The sequence below is a fragment of the Solea solea genome, chromosome 3, assembly GCF_958295425.1.
Source record: "Solea solea chromosome 3, fSolSol10.1, whole genome shotgun sequence".
NCBI classification, from domain to species: Eukaryota; Metazoa; Chordata; class Actinopteri; order Pleuronectiformes; family Soleidae; genus Solea; species Solea solea.
In genome coordinates, this window is record NC_081136.1 from 33,285,912 (window position 1) to 33,301,874 (window position 15,963).

The 15,963-nt window shown below is 42.3% G+C and overlaps 1 protein-coding gene across 1 annotated transcript in view; it reads right to left on the minus strand.

The window, feature by feature from the left end:
• Window positions 1-15,404, minus strand: part of tmtc2a (transmembrane O-mannosyltransferase targeting cadherins 2a) — a 52,358-nt gene extending 36,954 nt beyond the window's left edge. The window contains exon 1 of the mRNA XM_058625891.1: window positions 14,938-15,404. Within this exon, the coding sequence (XP_058481874.1) occupies window positions 14,938-15,020 (83 nt within the window). The 5' untranslated portion in view covers window positions 15,021-15,404. The remainder of the gene's footprint in view (window positions 1-14,937) is intronic.
• Window positions 15,405-15,963: the final 559 nt, after the last annotated feature.

Here is a 15,963-nt window from a genome sequence, read left to right on the forward strand (position 1 = left end):
ATCTTAAAAATACTGTATGAGCAGCTCCTGAATTCAAAATGTGTTGTCACTGTCTATTATCTCTGCATTTTTAAAGTATTAGAATATCACTGCAGATGTTTTTATATCATTTTTCTAGGGATGTAACGGTGTGAGAGTTTCGTACCGTGGTAAAATTAACCAAAATGATCACTGTTACTTGTATTAGTGATGTTTGAAATGTTGAAAAAACACTGATTAACTGACATAATCCAGCAAGATTTATATTTTTATCAAAATTAACATTAAATAGAGTTAAAAACAAAGAAAAAAAGAAGTGTCTCTCGTGAATTTTCCACAAAACTAATACCGTCGGGACTAACCGCTAACCGCTTTAGTGCACTGGCCCCAAACCTAGAATAATACCAAATAGCAGTAATAACATTAAAAAATGTTATCTTGTTATCTTTAATTCTTGCGCAAAACAAAACAAATGTAAAAAGAACTGTTCTTTTTTTTAACAAGCAATTCCCTACTGCTACATGTGTTAGCATAGCTAAGCTAGTGGACTGCTAAGCTACGCGATAGCAACTTGCTTAATTAACTGGACGTGTGTGCGGTGTGTGGTTCTTTTTTTTTTTTTTGGTGGTGAAAAATGATGAACCCAATGGCCAAGAGCACGACTCATCATCTATTTTTCTGCACGTTGATTGTGAGTCAATAGCGATTGATCGATCACGGGCCTTTAGCTGTGAGCACAAAAACAGAAGTGACCGGACAACTGGCCACTGCCACCTCAGCTGAAAAGGGTGACGGAGAGCGCCGCACTTTTCCCTGAGTGATGGTTCAGTGAGAGGCCGTGATGAATGCTCAGCCTCACCAGGAGGGGAGCTATGGGAAATCAATAGCTAATAAAAGTAAATGCTTTACTCTCCTGCAGGGCTTACACATATAGCAGCGTTTGTGAAAAGACTGGGCTGGGATTTAAATGGGGGTCAAATGTTACGCCACAGAAATATTCTGCAGGAAAAAAAACAAACTGTGCTGAACACTGTGCAGCTGTTTGTCCTTAAAGAAAAGCACTTTCTTGACAATAGACAATGAGACAACACAAGGCTGCATCTGTCCAGTATCGGTCAATGTCACTGATGTGACCCATAAACATCACGTAAATGCTTCGCTTGGCACTCGTAAAGTATCTATCATGTGAGCCGCCAAGTTTATTTCATGCATTTAAGAAATTAAACCTAACAGAAGTCTTTCTAACAAAATATCAATACAAAAAAGTCAGTGCACAACCTTCTCTTTTTCCAAATCTTTGCTGTAGGTTGCTTGCAGAATGATCAGATCATCAAATTTCATCAATCTCCATATGACAAATACGGGATTAGTTGGATATCATTTCGTACTCGTGGCTCTTTTTCTGTAGCACAAAGTGTGTATGTGTTTTTATGATGACACGGTCATTTCTACTTCCGTGCATTTCTCTCTGTTGCTAAATATTGTATAATTCGTTTTTATCAAGATTCATTTTCATAAATGTTTCCTTTTCCAAATCTGTCCCACTGTAAAATAAAGTAGTATCATCAGCAAACACTTAATATTTGAATGACAACATTATCTATGAAGGAAATCACATTTTTTAAAATCATATATAACAATACAGATATCTAAGTTGATGTCAAACAGGTAAAAGACTGTGTCGGGCTCCTGTACTGTGGGGATTGAAATTCAAGGTTGTATAATATCAGTAAAGGCAGTCAAATTTATATAGTATACAAAATGGGGTTTGGAGAATGTAGCAAATCCCAGTTTTGCACATTCATACATCAAAATGGAACCCCCTTAATATGCAAATTATTGGAGGTTTTGAAAAATGTTCCAGTGCCTACACTGAGCCCTACAGAAGTCACGATGAAGAGCACCATTCAAATGTGCAAGTATCCAGAAGCACGGGGAAGCTGAAGGCTTTATATGCTTTCTGAATTCCCAGACATCCAGCTCTTATCAGGGAAACAGCGGCCAGTTTTAACACCAGCCTTCCCACCGGTGGGATCCAGCCTCATAAAAGCACCTCCAGCGTGAATAAAAGAGCAGCCAATCAGTCTCCATCCAAAATTCCAAATGCTTCATCTCGCACTCGTACGGTCTCAGCAGTTAATTACAGCGTCTGACTGTGGATGGCTAATTAGGGTGGCTTGCCTGAGTCGCCTGCCTCCACAGTGATAAATGCAACGCGTGATTAATGTTCTGTCTAAGCCAAACAATGCATAAATCACAGCTGTGTACAGGCTGGGGTTATGAGTGAACGTGCCAGACAGATGTTGTCGTGTCGCAGTAACACACCCCCGCCCCCCCCCACGCCCGCCCCCCGTCCTGCAGCAACAACAGTTGTTGCTTTTGACAGGAGTTTGTGTAGCGATACGCTGTTTTCACTGTGGTCTTCATCTGCAGCTGCCCAGATCATGACCCTGTGGTATCTCATCTACAATTGAAACAAACATTTTCAAAGTGTTAAACAAGTATTTTGTGGATTTTTTTTTGAGTAGCTGTTCTTAATAAAAAAATAAACAGATGCATTTTCTGGGACTCTTTCAATGTTTATGCAATTTCCTGATTTAACAACTGATAAAAAAAATGCAACATACCTTGGGGGAAAAGACAAAGAGATGTGTCCCAAAAGGTTGAATGCAGGAAAAAATATCTATAATTTGTGAAAGTGAAAAGGCTGTGATGTATTCCGACAATAAATCATGTTCAGTCTTCTTCTTTTCTGTGTTACACTCTGTCCTCATTCATTCATTCACTTCAATTCCCTCACTACTCTTAATACATTTTTACCTTCTCCCTCTACAATCAATTCTGCTGGCCTAGTTCCCGAAAGGCCTGTTGGTTTTGGCACAGTGACCTATATAAAAAAAACAAAAAAAAAACCTCCACACATGATTTGGAAAAGAAGGACAACTGCAGTGCTGGACCATTGATGGTTCTCTACAGAAGATATTTAAAATATGGATGTATCTGTGTCGGTTTCAGAAAGGATGACCACTGTTCTCTGTGGAATCAACAGCATGGTAGACCTTTGGCATCTTTGACTTCAGCAAAGGTCTATGTATCTGACCCCCGAAAGTAATACGCAGACAATCAAACTTCCAACGTTCCTCCGAAAACCTGGATGATTTCTGACGTGCAGTGGAGATTTTAATGAGGACGACTTTAATTGCGGATGACAAATCATAGAGCCAGTGGAGGATCTGAGTGCTGCGGTGTTGCCAGGGGAGCAGCTGGAGAAACAAAGCAGCATTCTGCTTCTGCTCAACAGCCTTCTGTCTCTGATTTTTTTTTTATTATTATTATTGTTAAAGAAGAAATCACTTTATTGGTCCATGAGATTTGGCTGGTAATCGAATCACCAATTCAAAAAAAATGCAGCTATTTTGAGAACGCAGAGAAAGTCGCACAGATAACACCCTGCAATGTTCAGTTTCTTTCCCGCTCTGGCTGCTCTCAGCGGGTCAGATTCAACGTCCGAGTTGCCACGCCAACAGGCCGTACAGCACTGTATCCAATCCAGAAAAGGCCTTCTTTTCTTCCGGCGTGACCAGTTGTCACATTCCAGCATTAGCCGGAGAGAAATGGCAGCTTTAGAGCGGTACCACGGAGGGCAGCCCTGACTAAGTCTGTCTTCTTTTCAAGAATCCGCGCTAATTATCTTCGATCTTTTAAGATTCTGATCTGTGATCTGTTGAACACGGCGAGTACAACAAAAAACCATTTGCCTCACCTCAACTTTCACATTAGGGAAGCCAGTGAAGTCATCCCAAACGTGCAAACCCCATCCATTTGACCCTCAGTTCAGGACAAAGCAAAAGCCGAGGTACATTAAACCAAGCCGTGTTTTCCTTCGATTCCGAAACACCCCGGCAATGCAAATTACATCAGCGCTAAATGCATACGAATAATGAGATGAAGCAATAATAGAATATTCACTTCCCCACAGGAGGTTTAATACCGTCCAAGTTTGCCAAACTATCAGCATTGGCTTCCAAAATGTATGGTCCTGCTTAAAATGCAGCAGGAAACCCTATTATGAAATCATAAAATGCATTGTGTAACATCATAAAAGTGCCGTCGTCCCTCTTGAGATGAACTGAAGGGACAAGCAGACGTGATGTCATGCTACGACATCACCACATTTGCATGGTGGACTGGGTTTCGAGGGACCGCCGCCAAGTTGTTCTCAGTTGTTCAAACTGCGACTATACAAAGCAATTCTCAATGGAAAGTTAACACCAACCTCCTGCTTTGCCTGTTAAGGAGAACGGAGGGTTCACTTAAAGGAACAGGGGGCGATACTAAAGGGTGTTTAGCAAAATGCACCAGACTCCTGTGTTAAATATTTAGATTTCAGAGCAGGTCCTAAACCGCTGAGCTACCGTCACCTTGAAGGTTGTGGGTGTGATTCCCTGCTCCACTAGTCTACATGTGAATGTGTCCTTAGGCAAGACACTTAACCCTTGTGTTACCACGTTTTGGCATGCATACTTCACATTACCGTAACTCCTAGAAAGTTTGCAATTTGTAGAAAATTCAAAAACTATGGACTATGGGCCATCTGTCCAGGCTGTGGCCCTGCCTTCTGCCCTATGTCAGCTGAGATTGGCGCAGATAGATAGATGGGTACCAGAAAGCAGAGAGATTTAGCTTTGCGCTCCATATACTTGTCATCACGCGAGCCCGTCAGGACCTCCGCGGAACGACCGTCCAATCACAGACAAAGATTCACCAGCGCGTCACACGTTTGTGACGTCAGCTTCTCAGTGATTTCCAAACGGTGGAATAACTGCCAGATATGGAAAGTGAAAGTTGAAAAGCGCAATGTAAATACAAACCACTTAACCATTTATCATAAAGAAAGCACCAGGTACTATCCCTAATGGAAAAGTAGGGCCAAGCCAAGCTGTGCTAGAACTGTACAGTGGAACATAAGTTGCAGAAGTAGCCACCATGTCGACTTTTGTTGGGTTCACTTTGTACGACAAATAAATAACATTGGTAACGGAGCTAATATCCTTCGTTTGAGCTGTGTCGTATTGTTGAGCTAAATGTTACACGTGACTCGATTGGCTGACGCCTCATTTCTCAACATCTCCTGCAACGTGAACAAAGTGATGGCAATGGACGCACGACGCGGTCCAGCAACGGTTGTCCCTGCTCTGTTCACAGTGTAACAAACTAAATGGGTTCCCCTAAAATAATGACCTTTAACTCCGCGAGTCTTCGCGAGCAAACACAGCGAGAAGCCGTTTCATTTAAAGAAAAAAAGAATGCTATGTTTGTTCCACTGATAACACAGCCACTGTGTCGATGCTGCTGCTGGTCAGAGCAGGAAAATAAAAACAGCAGGGCCATGCAGGGTGGATTAAATTGTCAATGTCAGGCTTCTCTGTAATGGATGGACTGCAAGAGCTGTCACGAATAATGAGAGAACCGTAGATGAAAAACAGCCTATTTTGTGTGGATTTTTTTTATTTATTTTTTTTGACAAAACAAACCAGTGTGTTGGATGAGCTGGCACCATGTGAGGGAGTTCTAATGTGTGTGTGCACACCAAGACAGCAGAGCAGAGATACAAATCTACAACAGAAACGGTGCCTTCGGATGTTTCCTTAGCTCAGTCTTCCAAGAAAAAGAATAATTGATTGCCTGGCTATTGGATTCCTTTTAGTCAGAGGGCAACCAATCAAAGTATTGACATAGTCCAGGGTGCTGGACTATTTTTCATTTTCTTGTAAATCAAAACAAAAGTGAAAATGCACGATCGAGCTCATGGAAACTGGTCATTGTTCTTGTGTCGTCATCAAAAATAAACAAAAGACTCTTCTTGAAAGCAGGAATGCAGATTTCTCACAAAGGTAATATTTGAGGAACCTGCAGAATCCTCCCATCCCGAGTGGAGCCGAGCAGGAAGGAAGGAGTATCGAGCAGTCGCTCTAAAGGGCAGGAACAATTGGCTAAAACGTTTCCCGATCCTGCCCAGATAAATAAGGAGGATCGTTAGCTTGAAGGATGATGTGCTTCTTGGTTCTGCTCGCACATTAATGACCTCCGTCTGAGCCAAACCTGAATAAAGCGGTGTTTCGATTGGGCAGGGAACGATGTACCGCAGGGCCAAAAAAACAGTGGTGACATGGTTGGACAGGAAATTACGAACCACTCTCCAAGTCGCTGCGGCTTAACTTCAAGCTTTCCTGAACAAAGTTGTCCAACTGCAATTTCCAGTTCCTTCCATCTCAAACTATCTGTGTTATTCCGCCCATCCTCTCTCTCTCTCTTCGTACTCTGACTTATCTAAACCACACTCTTAATAACCTGACATTGAGCCACAATTGAGAAAAACCTCCAAATAACCAAGCTGTACTGAGACTTCCACACTTCCTCTATCTGTCTTATCTGCTGTGGTTCTCCACTTTTAGACGCTTATCGAGAGGAAACAGCAAACAGGATAAAGGCTGTCGCTTTTTGCAAGCAAGTAGATGGGACTAAAATAAGAACACGCTATATTATTTGTTAGCATTTTGTTAGCAATCTTTGTTAGCACAAGATTGTCCTCCAATGACGTTTCTCAGCTTCTGTTTTTTGGTGAATTCAAGATAGAGAATGACTGACATCATGCCACAAAGACATTTATGGCAAATAATTACCACCTGTGACACTATAATCACTCCTCCTGCATCACAACAGCAAACAGTATTACTGTATCCTTGAGTAAAAGCCAGCAAGGCCTGACACCTGATCCCACCTGAGGCTTTAATCCCTCAAGCCCTCACACAAAGTCTTTCAATCTCCCCTTTCTCAGGTTTTTATGAGGTGAGAAGCACAACCTGATTTCCCCCCCCCTCGCACTTCACAGCTGGCCCCACGTCTGACCCTCAAAAGCCTCATGCATATTAGTATATTTTACAGGAGTGAGCCGAAGTAGCCGTGCGTGAAGATGGAGAGGGTTTACTGCAGCGCTCAGCAACGGTTCAGCACCGAGGCTGGCGGTGTAATGAATCTCTACTGGTTTGTGAAGCACCTGGCTCCGCGAATCATAATTAAGTCACAACAGTCCCAGAGTCCCACGCTGAGATGCAGCGTGCCCAGGAAAAAAAAAAGAAAAACAACAAGATCTTTATCTCACCATATTATTAACATTTGTCAAACTAAAAGAATGTTAAGCAACAAAAGAACATCTATTTCTCAATTTATCTCCGAGCAGCAATTTATCTCAATTCAGTTAAATACATGTGGCGTGAAGGGGGGGAAAAAAGTATTGCCTCCAGTGATGATAACAGCTGTCTGCTTAAAATGTTATCCTCAGTCATTGTGTGGTTTTCACCAGAGTTCTCTTGTATAGTAAGGATTAGGCAGAATTAAAGGACTTAATATTTTGGAAAATACCAATTAGTTGAGTTAATTCAGTTAATTAATATCTGTACAAATGAGAATAAAACTTATACTAAACTGTAGTTGTCACTAGGGATGTAACAGTTGTTGGTGTCACTGTAAACTGCGGTAAAACGGTGAAGGTTAGCGTATTAGATTTAATTCAGTCAGTATCGGTCCGATACTGGTCAAAATCACTGGACTGGATATCGGACAGATAAAAGTGTAAAATCCGATAAAATCCAAAAATCATATATTGAACACACGGCAATTTGTCCTCTGCATTTAAACCCTGGGCACTTTCATACCATACGCCCATTTCATCTCATGTTTCCAGGGAGCAATGGGGGATTGGGTGCCTTGCTCAGGGGAACCCCAGGCCTTGGCCCTTCCCAAGATTGAACCATCAACCTTTAGGCTACAAGCCCAAATCTTTTGTGCCCAGGGGGCAATGGGGGATTGGGTGCCTTGCTCAGGAGAACCCCAGGCCTTGGCACTTCCCTGGATTGAAGCAGTGACCCCAAATCCTTTGCACCCAAGGGCTCAATGGCAGATTGGGTGCCTTGCTCAGGGGAACTCCAGGCCTTGGCCCTTCCCGAGATTGAACCATCTACCTTTAGGCGCCGTCACCAAGGACACGTCAAGAGCACCAACACCCCATCATGCAAAAACAGACCTCAGATCTCCAGATTCTGAATGACTGTCTGACAAAAGTCACTTCTCACTTTAACACTTTTCTCCTTCACGACTGATGTAGTGAAATGTAAGTGTTGTAAGTGTTGTAAGAAAAAAAACATTTGTTTTTCTGCTCTGACAGCTGTTCAAAACAGTTCTTAATCACTGAAAGACGATACGCAATGGATATTGATTACAAAAAGTAGACAGAGGTAACTGCTTGAGATTTGTTTGATGCCCAGCTTGCATTTGGTCTTGTATTACGACCCAAGTTGTTTCAAGGGTCCACCTTGTAGTTTGAAGAGGGGGAAGTGGACGCCGGCGTCTTAGTTGTTGTAATACCACACCACAAAAAGGAGCTTTGCTTACAAAGTGCACTGTGGTAGAAATTCAACCCTGTGAAGGATCCCATGACGAACACACGTGCTGCTGACATGATAAGAAACTACGTGAATTTCATCCATGGGTGTTTGGAGACAAATGTGCGGCTTTGGTCTGTGTTTCTTTTAGGGCACTAGTGGAAAACTTGGATATAGTGTGTATAGAGGGAGAATCGTGGGATTTAAGTTTTGCGGTTGTGTCTTAACAGACGGGCGGGTCGACCACTGCCTGTGAGGCTAAGGAGCCAACAGAGGGTTAGTATTGGGAACCATTGGGACAAGGACGAACAATCTAATTATTAACAAAGCCATTTCTTCACTATGTTTGTGTCAAGGGTACAATTAAGTACATTAATTAAATCTGTCATGTAACATACTTGAGTACTGGACCTCCCTGAATACTACAAACAATGACTCCCCACTAACAACTGTGAAGATTATGTTGTGATTAATTAATAAAATAAATCATGCCATGAATTCTTTATTTCAATGGTACGTGATAATGCCCCGTCTTGTTTAGAATGTATAACAGTAAATATTCAAAGATATTCAATAAATAGCATTTAAATATTTGACCAAAATCCTTCAGCCCTTTCTATGTCCTGCCATGAAAGACCACTGTCAAATAACCAATTTGATTAAAACTGAAACCATTATTTTGATGATGACTTAGCTTAGCTTCACTACAACTACGCATATACAGTATTTGTGAATATTGCCAGGGTGGTATCTACACACAACATAATGGGTTACCATGTAATCCTTGGCTGTGTGCTTTGTCGATAATCTGAGTATTTCAAAACCTCCCAGAGAATTACTGAAGCGTGCGCTAGAATAGAAGATGCCTCAAAATCAAAATAACAGCCCCAAGGCCCATCTGCTAAATTATGGATGCTGAGTCAGAAGAGAAACCTCAAATTCTCTGCATATACCAATTCACAAGTTCAACTTGGCAGATCTTAGCACTGTACATGAAGGGAAATCAGCCTATTATGGCAATACCGTTTATAAAATGTTTCTGACAAACTGCCTTGCGCATGCCTCACTACCCTTTCATTATGAGAGGCAAGCCATGCAAGTGTGGTTCTGTTTGCCAGAAGACTGTTTTTCCTGCTCCTTTAAGGATTGTACATGTACAAATATAGGCTTTAACATTTCATCTTCACTCTACGGCAACTCTAATCCCTTCCTTTAAACGTTTTAAATCGGTTTTCAGAGCCGTTGATCTCTACATGCATTTCTTAAATGAATGAAAATCTGCTCGTTTTCAAGATGAGATTCTTTGTCCCACACCCAAACTCTGAGGAGGAGGCAACGTATTGCAAAAACAAGTCATAAATAGCAACAATTCTTTTTCAAGGGCAGTAAGTAAAAGCATATGTAAATGTTTAAAAAAAACGCACAAAGCAAACAATTTTGAAACATTGTCAGCACAGAGTTTTAAACCCCATGGTGAGGTTTTGTTTGCCTTCTCGTTTCTTCCTGAAAACACAATATGTACAAACTCTAAACCTTCTCGAAATACTCTTCATAAGCACTTTTTTCCATCACTTATCTTCAACACATTGTTCCTTTTAAATTGCTCTTTGTATTTAACTCCAGTGACACTCATTTCTAAATCGCTTACAGGAAACTTTTCTCCTGACAAACACAAGCTTCCCATCAAACTCTTTTTACTGCTCACCACACCCAACTCGGTCCAAGACTTTACTCACTCAGTTCATCAGCAAACATCAGGGAACAGCAAGTAAATGAGGCCCCTGGAGGCCAATTATTTTGTAAGCAATTGAATATTTGGGCCAAAAAATCTTATCTTCACAAGGCAGAGAGCCTTAAAACGTATTCAGTCAGAAACAAAAAGCCACGTTTGCTGCCTTAAGCTAACAATAAGATAAGCAAATCATTTTTGGGGCCAGATATTGATGCTGACGGGCCAATGTTGGCCCAAGGGCCACCAATTGCTGTCCACGATATAAGCCGTATTTTCACCGAGTGGAACGGTTCAGTTGGGTACTTTGCGGTACAAATTTCTTTGCCGTTTCCATTAGCAATAGTACCAAAAAACCCAGCTTCATCCATTCCATTCTTTGGTTCCCTTCCCTTGGGGAACCAGAGCAACAGCGACAGAAAAACGCCAATCCTTTTTGAAATCGGTGTAATTATGCCATGTTAATTGGGGCAAACGTCCGCAGTCTATTCTCATACAAAGCTTGACGTCTTGTTGGGAGAAACGGCCACAAACCGAAAAGGGGAAAAAGAGCTGCTGGATGTTCTCCTTTGTTGTCTTTGCATCCGTGTGACATCATGCTACACAGCCATCGGGCACAGCCCACACCCCGCCTGCCAGGTGAAGGTACTTTTCTCAGTCGAAACTTTAGCCTGACCCAAGGCTTTAGCATTCTAAACCGTACCATACTGTACCAAACCAATAGTGTAACTTCATCACACCTCAACGCAATTGGAGTTAAAACTAAGCAGGCAAGATGCCCATTAGACTAAATGAAGTAATAACCAAGTTGCCCAAGTATGTTGATATTCGTTGGCAACTAATTTTCATGTCATAACCTTTTTCCATTAAACTCTGCACTGTACGTTCTATACAGTACATGGAAGTGTTTCGAGGGGTTAAAAAAATCTGTGCACCAACATTCAAAAAAGCAATTGATTAGCACTTCATCTCAAAGCATTACGGTCTGAACTCGGATGAAAGGGCAACCCCATACTGATGCATTTGTGGGCAAACCTCAGAAACCAGGCTAGAGAAGTAACAGATGTTGAGTGATCCTCTACTTCACTGCAGCACTTCTCATTCAGTCACTCCTCTGTGTCACCGCTGTGTTTAATTGTTTAAACCCCTTGTTTGGAATGAAGACATTCAGCTGTAACAATGAGGATATTGGATACGGATTGAAAATACATTTCACAGTGCTTACAAGGGGGGGAAAATCCAGGCTTCTAAATCATCTAAACCCAGAAATGGTAATTGTTTTGCTCTTCCAAAACAAGAAGATGTTTTCACTTCTGCCCCCCCAAAGGAGCAATAATGCATTTCTGAGTTCCGCAGAGGGACAGTGACGTGACTGGGTTCACAGATGTTTTGGAACGCTATGAATCCTGAGAGCCGTTTAGGATGCATTTCATTTCATGACTGTCACTCTCGTTCTTGTAATAAAGGCACACATCGCTGAGTTGTCAAGTCGGGAAAAACAACAACATGCAAAGCCATTGGGTAACCTGTCAAAGAGTTCAGAAGGTGGGACGTCCAGTCTATGACCACACTGCCACAGCAGTCAATTTAACAGCCTGTAAAAATATATCAACACCAGCAGATCGCGTCTTGATCCCGCCCCGCCCCCCCCCCCCCAAAAAACCAAAACGGGCCCGGCTCAAATCCTCTCCCAGCTCCTGTAAAACGTACTCATTTCACACGCACACAGGCTTTTCATTGGGATTACCCATGGCCAAAAGAGTGCTCGGCCAGACCCGGAGCGGTGCCCAGGAAAAACACTTGACATGATTGAAAAAGCAGACAGCAGCCAGAACATCCCCACCAATTGCAGTGCGCGGGCTATCTGCTCCTCCATCTTGTGCAGCACGTGAAAGAACAGCATGTGACGTCTAAGGAGCATTTGATTACAGGGTGAAAGGTCAGATAAGAATGTCCTAGTTCACAACAAGTCATTTGTCCCCAGCCATGGCAGTCTTTCTGACAGCGCTCAGAGCAGGATGATTAGTGCGGCTCTCCTCCACTTCAATCCATCTCTTGCCTTAACCTTTTGCTCATAACTCTTTCTCAACCCCCACGGGAAGCGACCTGCGAGCGCACGGCTCTTGACCTCGAGCGAGGACGCCGTTTGATGGACGACCGCGGAAGGTCAGACCTCTTCTGATTGGTGTTCACACATCCTCCATCTGAGAGCGCTGAACCAATAACACCCACGTCTATCCCCCCCCCCCCCCCCCCCGGGGGTGTAAATAACTAACTGAACTTTCACCGAGGGGATGGAGTGCGAGCGCAGGCCGAAGCGGGCAGAGGAGAGCCGCAGGGTAATCTGTCACCGGAGGGCTTTTTCTGACAACCTCGCGTGTCGCGGTCACATGTACAGACAAGGCTGACGGATGACTCAGCGGCGGGGCACTTTGTGAGGATACTTGGGCGAGGTGTGATGGGAAGATGCACATCTACCACCACTGTACACCTGCATATACACTATTCCTTTATCATTTAAAAACACACGGGGTATGCCCGCCGTTCACACTACCCTGGCAAAACTGAAAATGTGAAAACACCAGGGCTGAAGAACTGCAGCGGAAAGAGTCCACGTGCTCCACATGACTCACCAGTTCCTCTGTGCAGAAGCTGAACCAACTGACCTGAGAGAGTGACAATCAGTGCCAATCAATCCCTTCAATATTTAACCAAAAAAAAAATGACAAAATGTAGTAGGAGCCTATGAAAGTTGTGTCATTTACTCATTTTGATAAAGCAAAAAACAAATTGAATATTCTTAGTTTGCTGCTCCTCTCCGGTTTCTATGGTTTCAAACGTGACAAAAGCAAACGTTGAAACCCGGGTGGCCTTTTTTCACAGTTTTCAGTCCAAGATAATCAACAAATAGATGGATAATGAATATATTCTCCAGGTTCTCCGGTTTCCTCCCACAGTCCAAAAACATGCAGATTTGGGGATTAACCCCTCTGTTCGCCGCCAACAAGATTTGGCACGCGGACTTCTCATTACCGTAACTCCTCTAGACCGTTTGTGATATCTAGGTAAATTTAAAAAAAGAAACTACCAGAAAGTAGAGACGTAGAGCTTTGCGGATCACAAACAAAGATGAATATTGATATTGGTATTAAACGTTTATTTGTGTACAGACACACAGATTTTTAACATCTCTGATCATCGTGGCACCAGAAGGTTTTTTGGGTTTGTTTGTTTCCTCTCATCCTCTCATGCATTGACATGTTTATTCAGCTGTTTGTGAAAATTAACCTCCCAGTTTAATTTAGCTGGATTCTCTGGAGAGGGCAGGGCCAGCGCTGTTAGAACAGGAAGACAGAGCGCTTCTTCAACACAAAGAGCGTCTGAGGCACCTCAAAAACGCGTCGCACTTCACTTCTGTTCATGTGGATTTTGAATTAAAAATTTGAAAAGCATGCATAAATATCGTTCCTCTACGTCCTTGGAGAGCATTTCAAGAGACATCTTCTCTCCTCCTCGTTTAAAACACTCGCCGCTCTTGATTTGAGCAAAAAACGGAGCCGAAATGTCTCTTATTCTTCAAGCTGCACCACGTACTCATGCCGAGATGGTCAGACGAGCTGAACCGATACGGAATAATGTGATCGTCTCTGTGTGGAGATGCCCGATGATTGCTGCTACCAACCAATTTCCCCCAAGGGAACAAATAAAATCAATCCATATCACACACACACACACAAGAGGCAACGTACAATCAGCTTCATCAGCCCCTCCGACACAGAAGAAGATCAATAAAAGGCGGCTTTATGAAACCAAAGCTACTTCAGAACTAGTGTATTATACTGGATATTATGATCATTTGAAGGAGTCATAGTCATAGTCATTGTTGTATCAGTGAGTCAGTGAGTTTAATTAAAAGGTAACTGCACACTAATGTTTATTAGTAGCACACACGCCTTCTCTTAATGGGAGTTCTTCTTCTTCTTCTTCCTGCTCTGCTCTTTCATTTCAGACGTGGAGATTTGTGTCCAGGATGCTTCTTATGCATAATTATAGGCTCATATTGCAAGTTTATGAATAAAATGAATAAAAAAGTTGTGTCTATGCATTAAATAGCCTGCATTATATTAGAATGAAAAGATCCACTGCATGTGTTTGGCACATCTACAAGGATGAGATGAGGTATAGGCACAATAAATCATTACATATGTGTGTGTGTATATACTGTACTGTATGTGTGTGTATATATATATATATGCACATTCATTTTGAAATGCCTTTAATCAATTTTAAGGCAATCCATGGCCTGAGTCCAGATTATATTAAATATATATTATTATATTATATATTTTTATTATGTTTAATCTAAAACAGACACCTTTGCTCTAGCTGTTGTGGTGGTTATTTCAATTTTAAGTTAAAGGTATATGTGCACCACAAGTTAGAGAAGTACACCACACACTGTTCAGCAGCACACTCCCATTCCGTCTTCCTGTCTTTGTGCACACACACACAGACACACACACACACACACACACAGCCTACAAATAAGCAGTGATTTATTACAGGCTGCGGACAAAAGCACATGCAAACAAGCGGCTGCATGGAGGCAACGTCCTGCCCTCATTTCCCTGCTTCTACAGAGGAGATGAGAGTGGAGGATCAGTGATGATGATGATGATAACTGTGTTATAAGCAGCAGCAGCAGCAGGAGAATAATCATCATCAGCAGCAGCAGCAGTAGGAGAATAATAATCATCATCAGCAGCAGCAGCAGCAGGACAAACCTACCTGTCATCGTAGCAGAAATCTGCGTCCAGCGTGTTCAGATAGAGACCCACTGCCACGGCGGTGCACACCAGCTCCGTGATCATCTCTCAAGAGCAAAGTGGCAGAAGAGCCGGGATAGAAATGAGTGTTAGCAGGTCTCCTCTTCCTCCTCCTTCCTCCTCCTTCTTCTCTCTGTGAAGTCTAAATGTTATTGTGCTGTAAAAATCAGCCGCTCCATCCGCAGCACAGCTTTCCACGCCACGCAGGACATTGTCTTTTTTTTTTAAATTCTTTCTCTGTTTTTCTCTCTCGGCGCTGAGTGAGTTCAAAGTTCTCCTCTAACCCATGATGTGGAGGAGGGAGGAGAAGTGCTCAGCGGTGCCGGTGAGGTGTGAAGCTGTCGCCGGGTTCTGCTTCGGAGCTGCTGCCGCTGCGGCTTCTCCCGCGAACGCATCTCTCTGGTTTGGCAACCCGAGAGAGAACAGGCTGAGGGAGACGCATGTGGTTTTTCACAGAGGCTGCGCATGCGCACTGGCGGAGAAGGTGGAGAGAGCTGGAAATGCTGCTTTCATTTATTTATATATATATAAAACTCCTCCTCCCAAAGATGTGGACATGTTATCATAATGAGTTTGCATTCAATTAAATATTACAAAGAACAACACAATTGACAAAAATTAAATATAATTAATGCAGAGATTTAAAAGGATAAGGACCACAGCCAGATTTGTGTGATTTAAAATATGGAATTTTGAGATTAAAGTCAGAATTCTGAAGGAAACAAATCTGAATTCTGAGAGTAAAATCTGAATTCTGAGGGAAAAAAATCTGAATTCTGAGGGAAAAAAATCTGAATTCTGGGATTATTCAAAATTCTGAATAAAAAGAAATCTGAATTCTGAGAATCAAGTCAGAATTCTGAAGAAAAAAAATCTGAATTCTGATGGTAAAATCAGAATTATGAGGGGAAAATCTGAATTCTGGGATTATTCAAAATTCTGAATAAAAAGAAATCTGAATTCTGAGATTAAAGTCAGAATTCTGAAG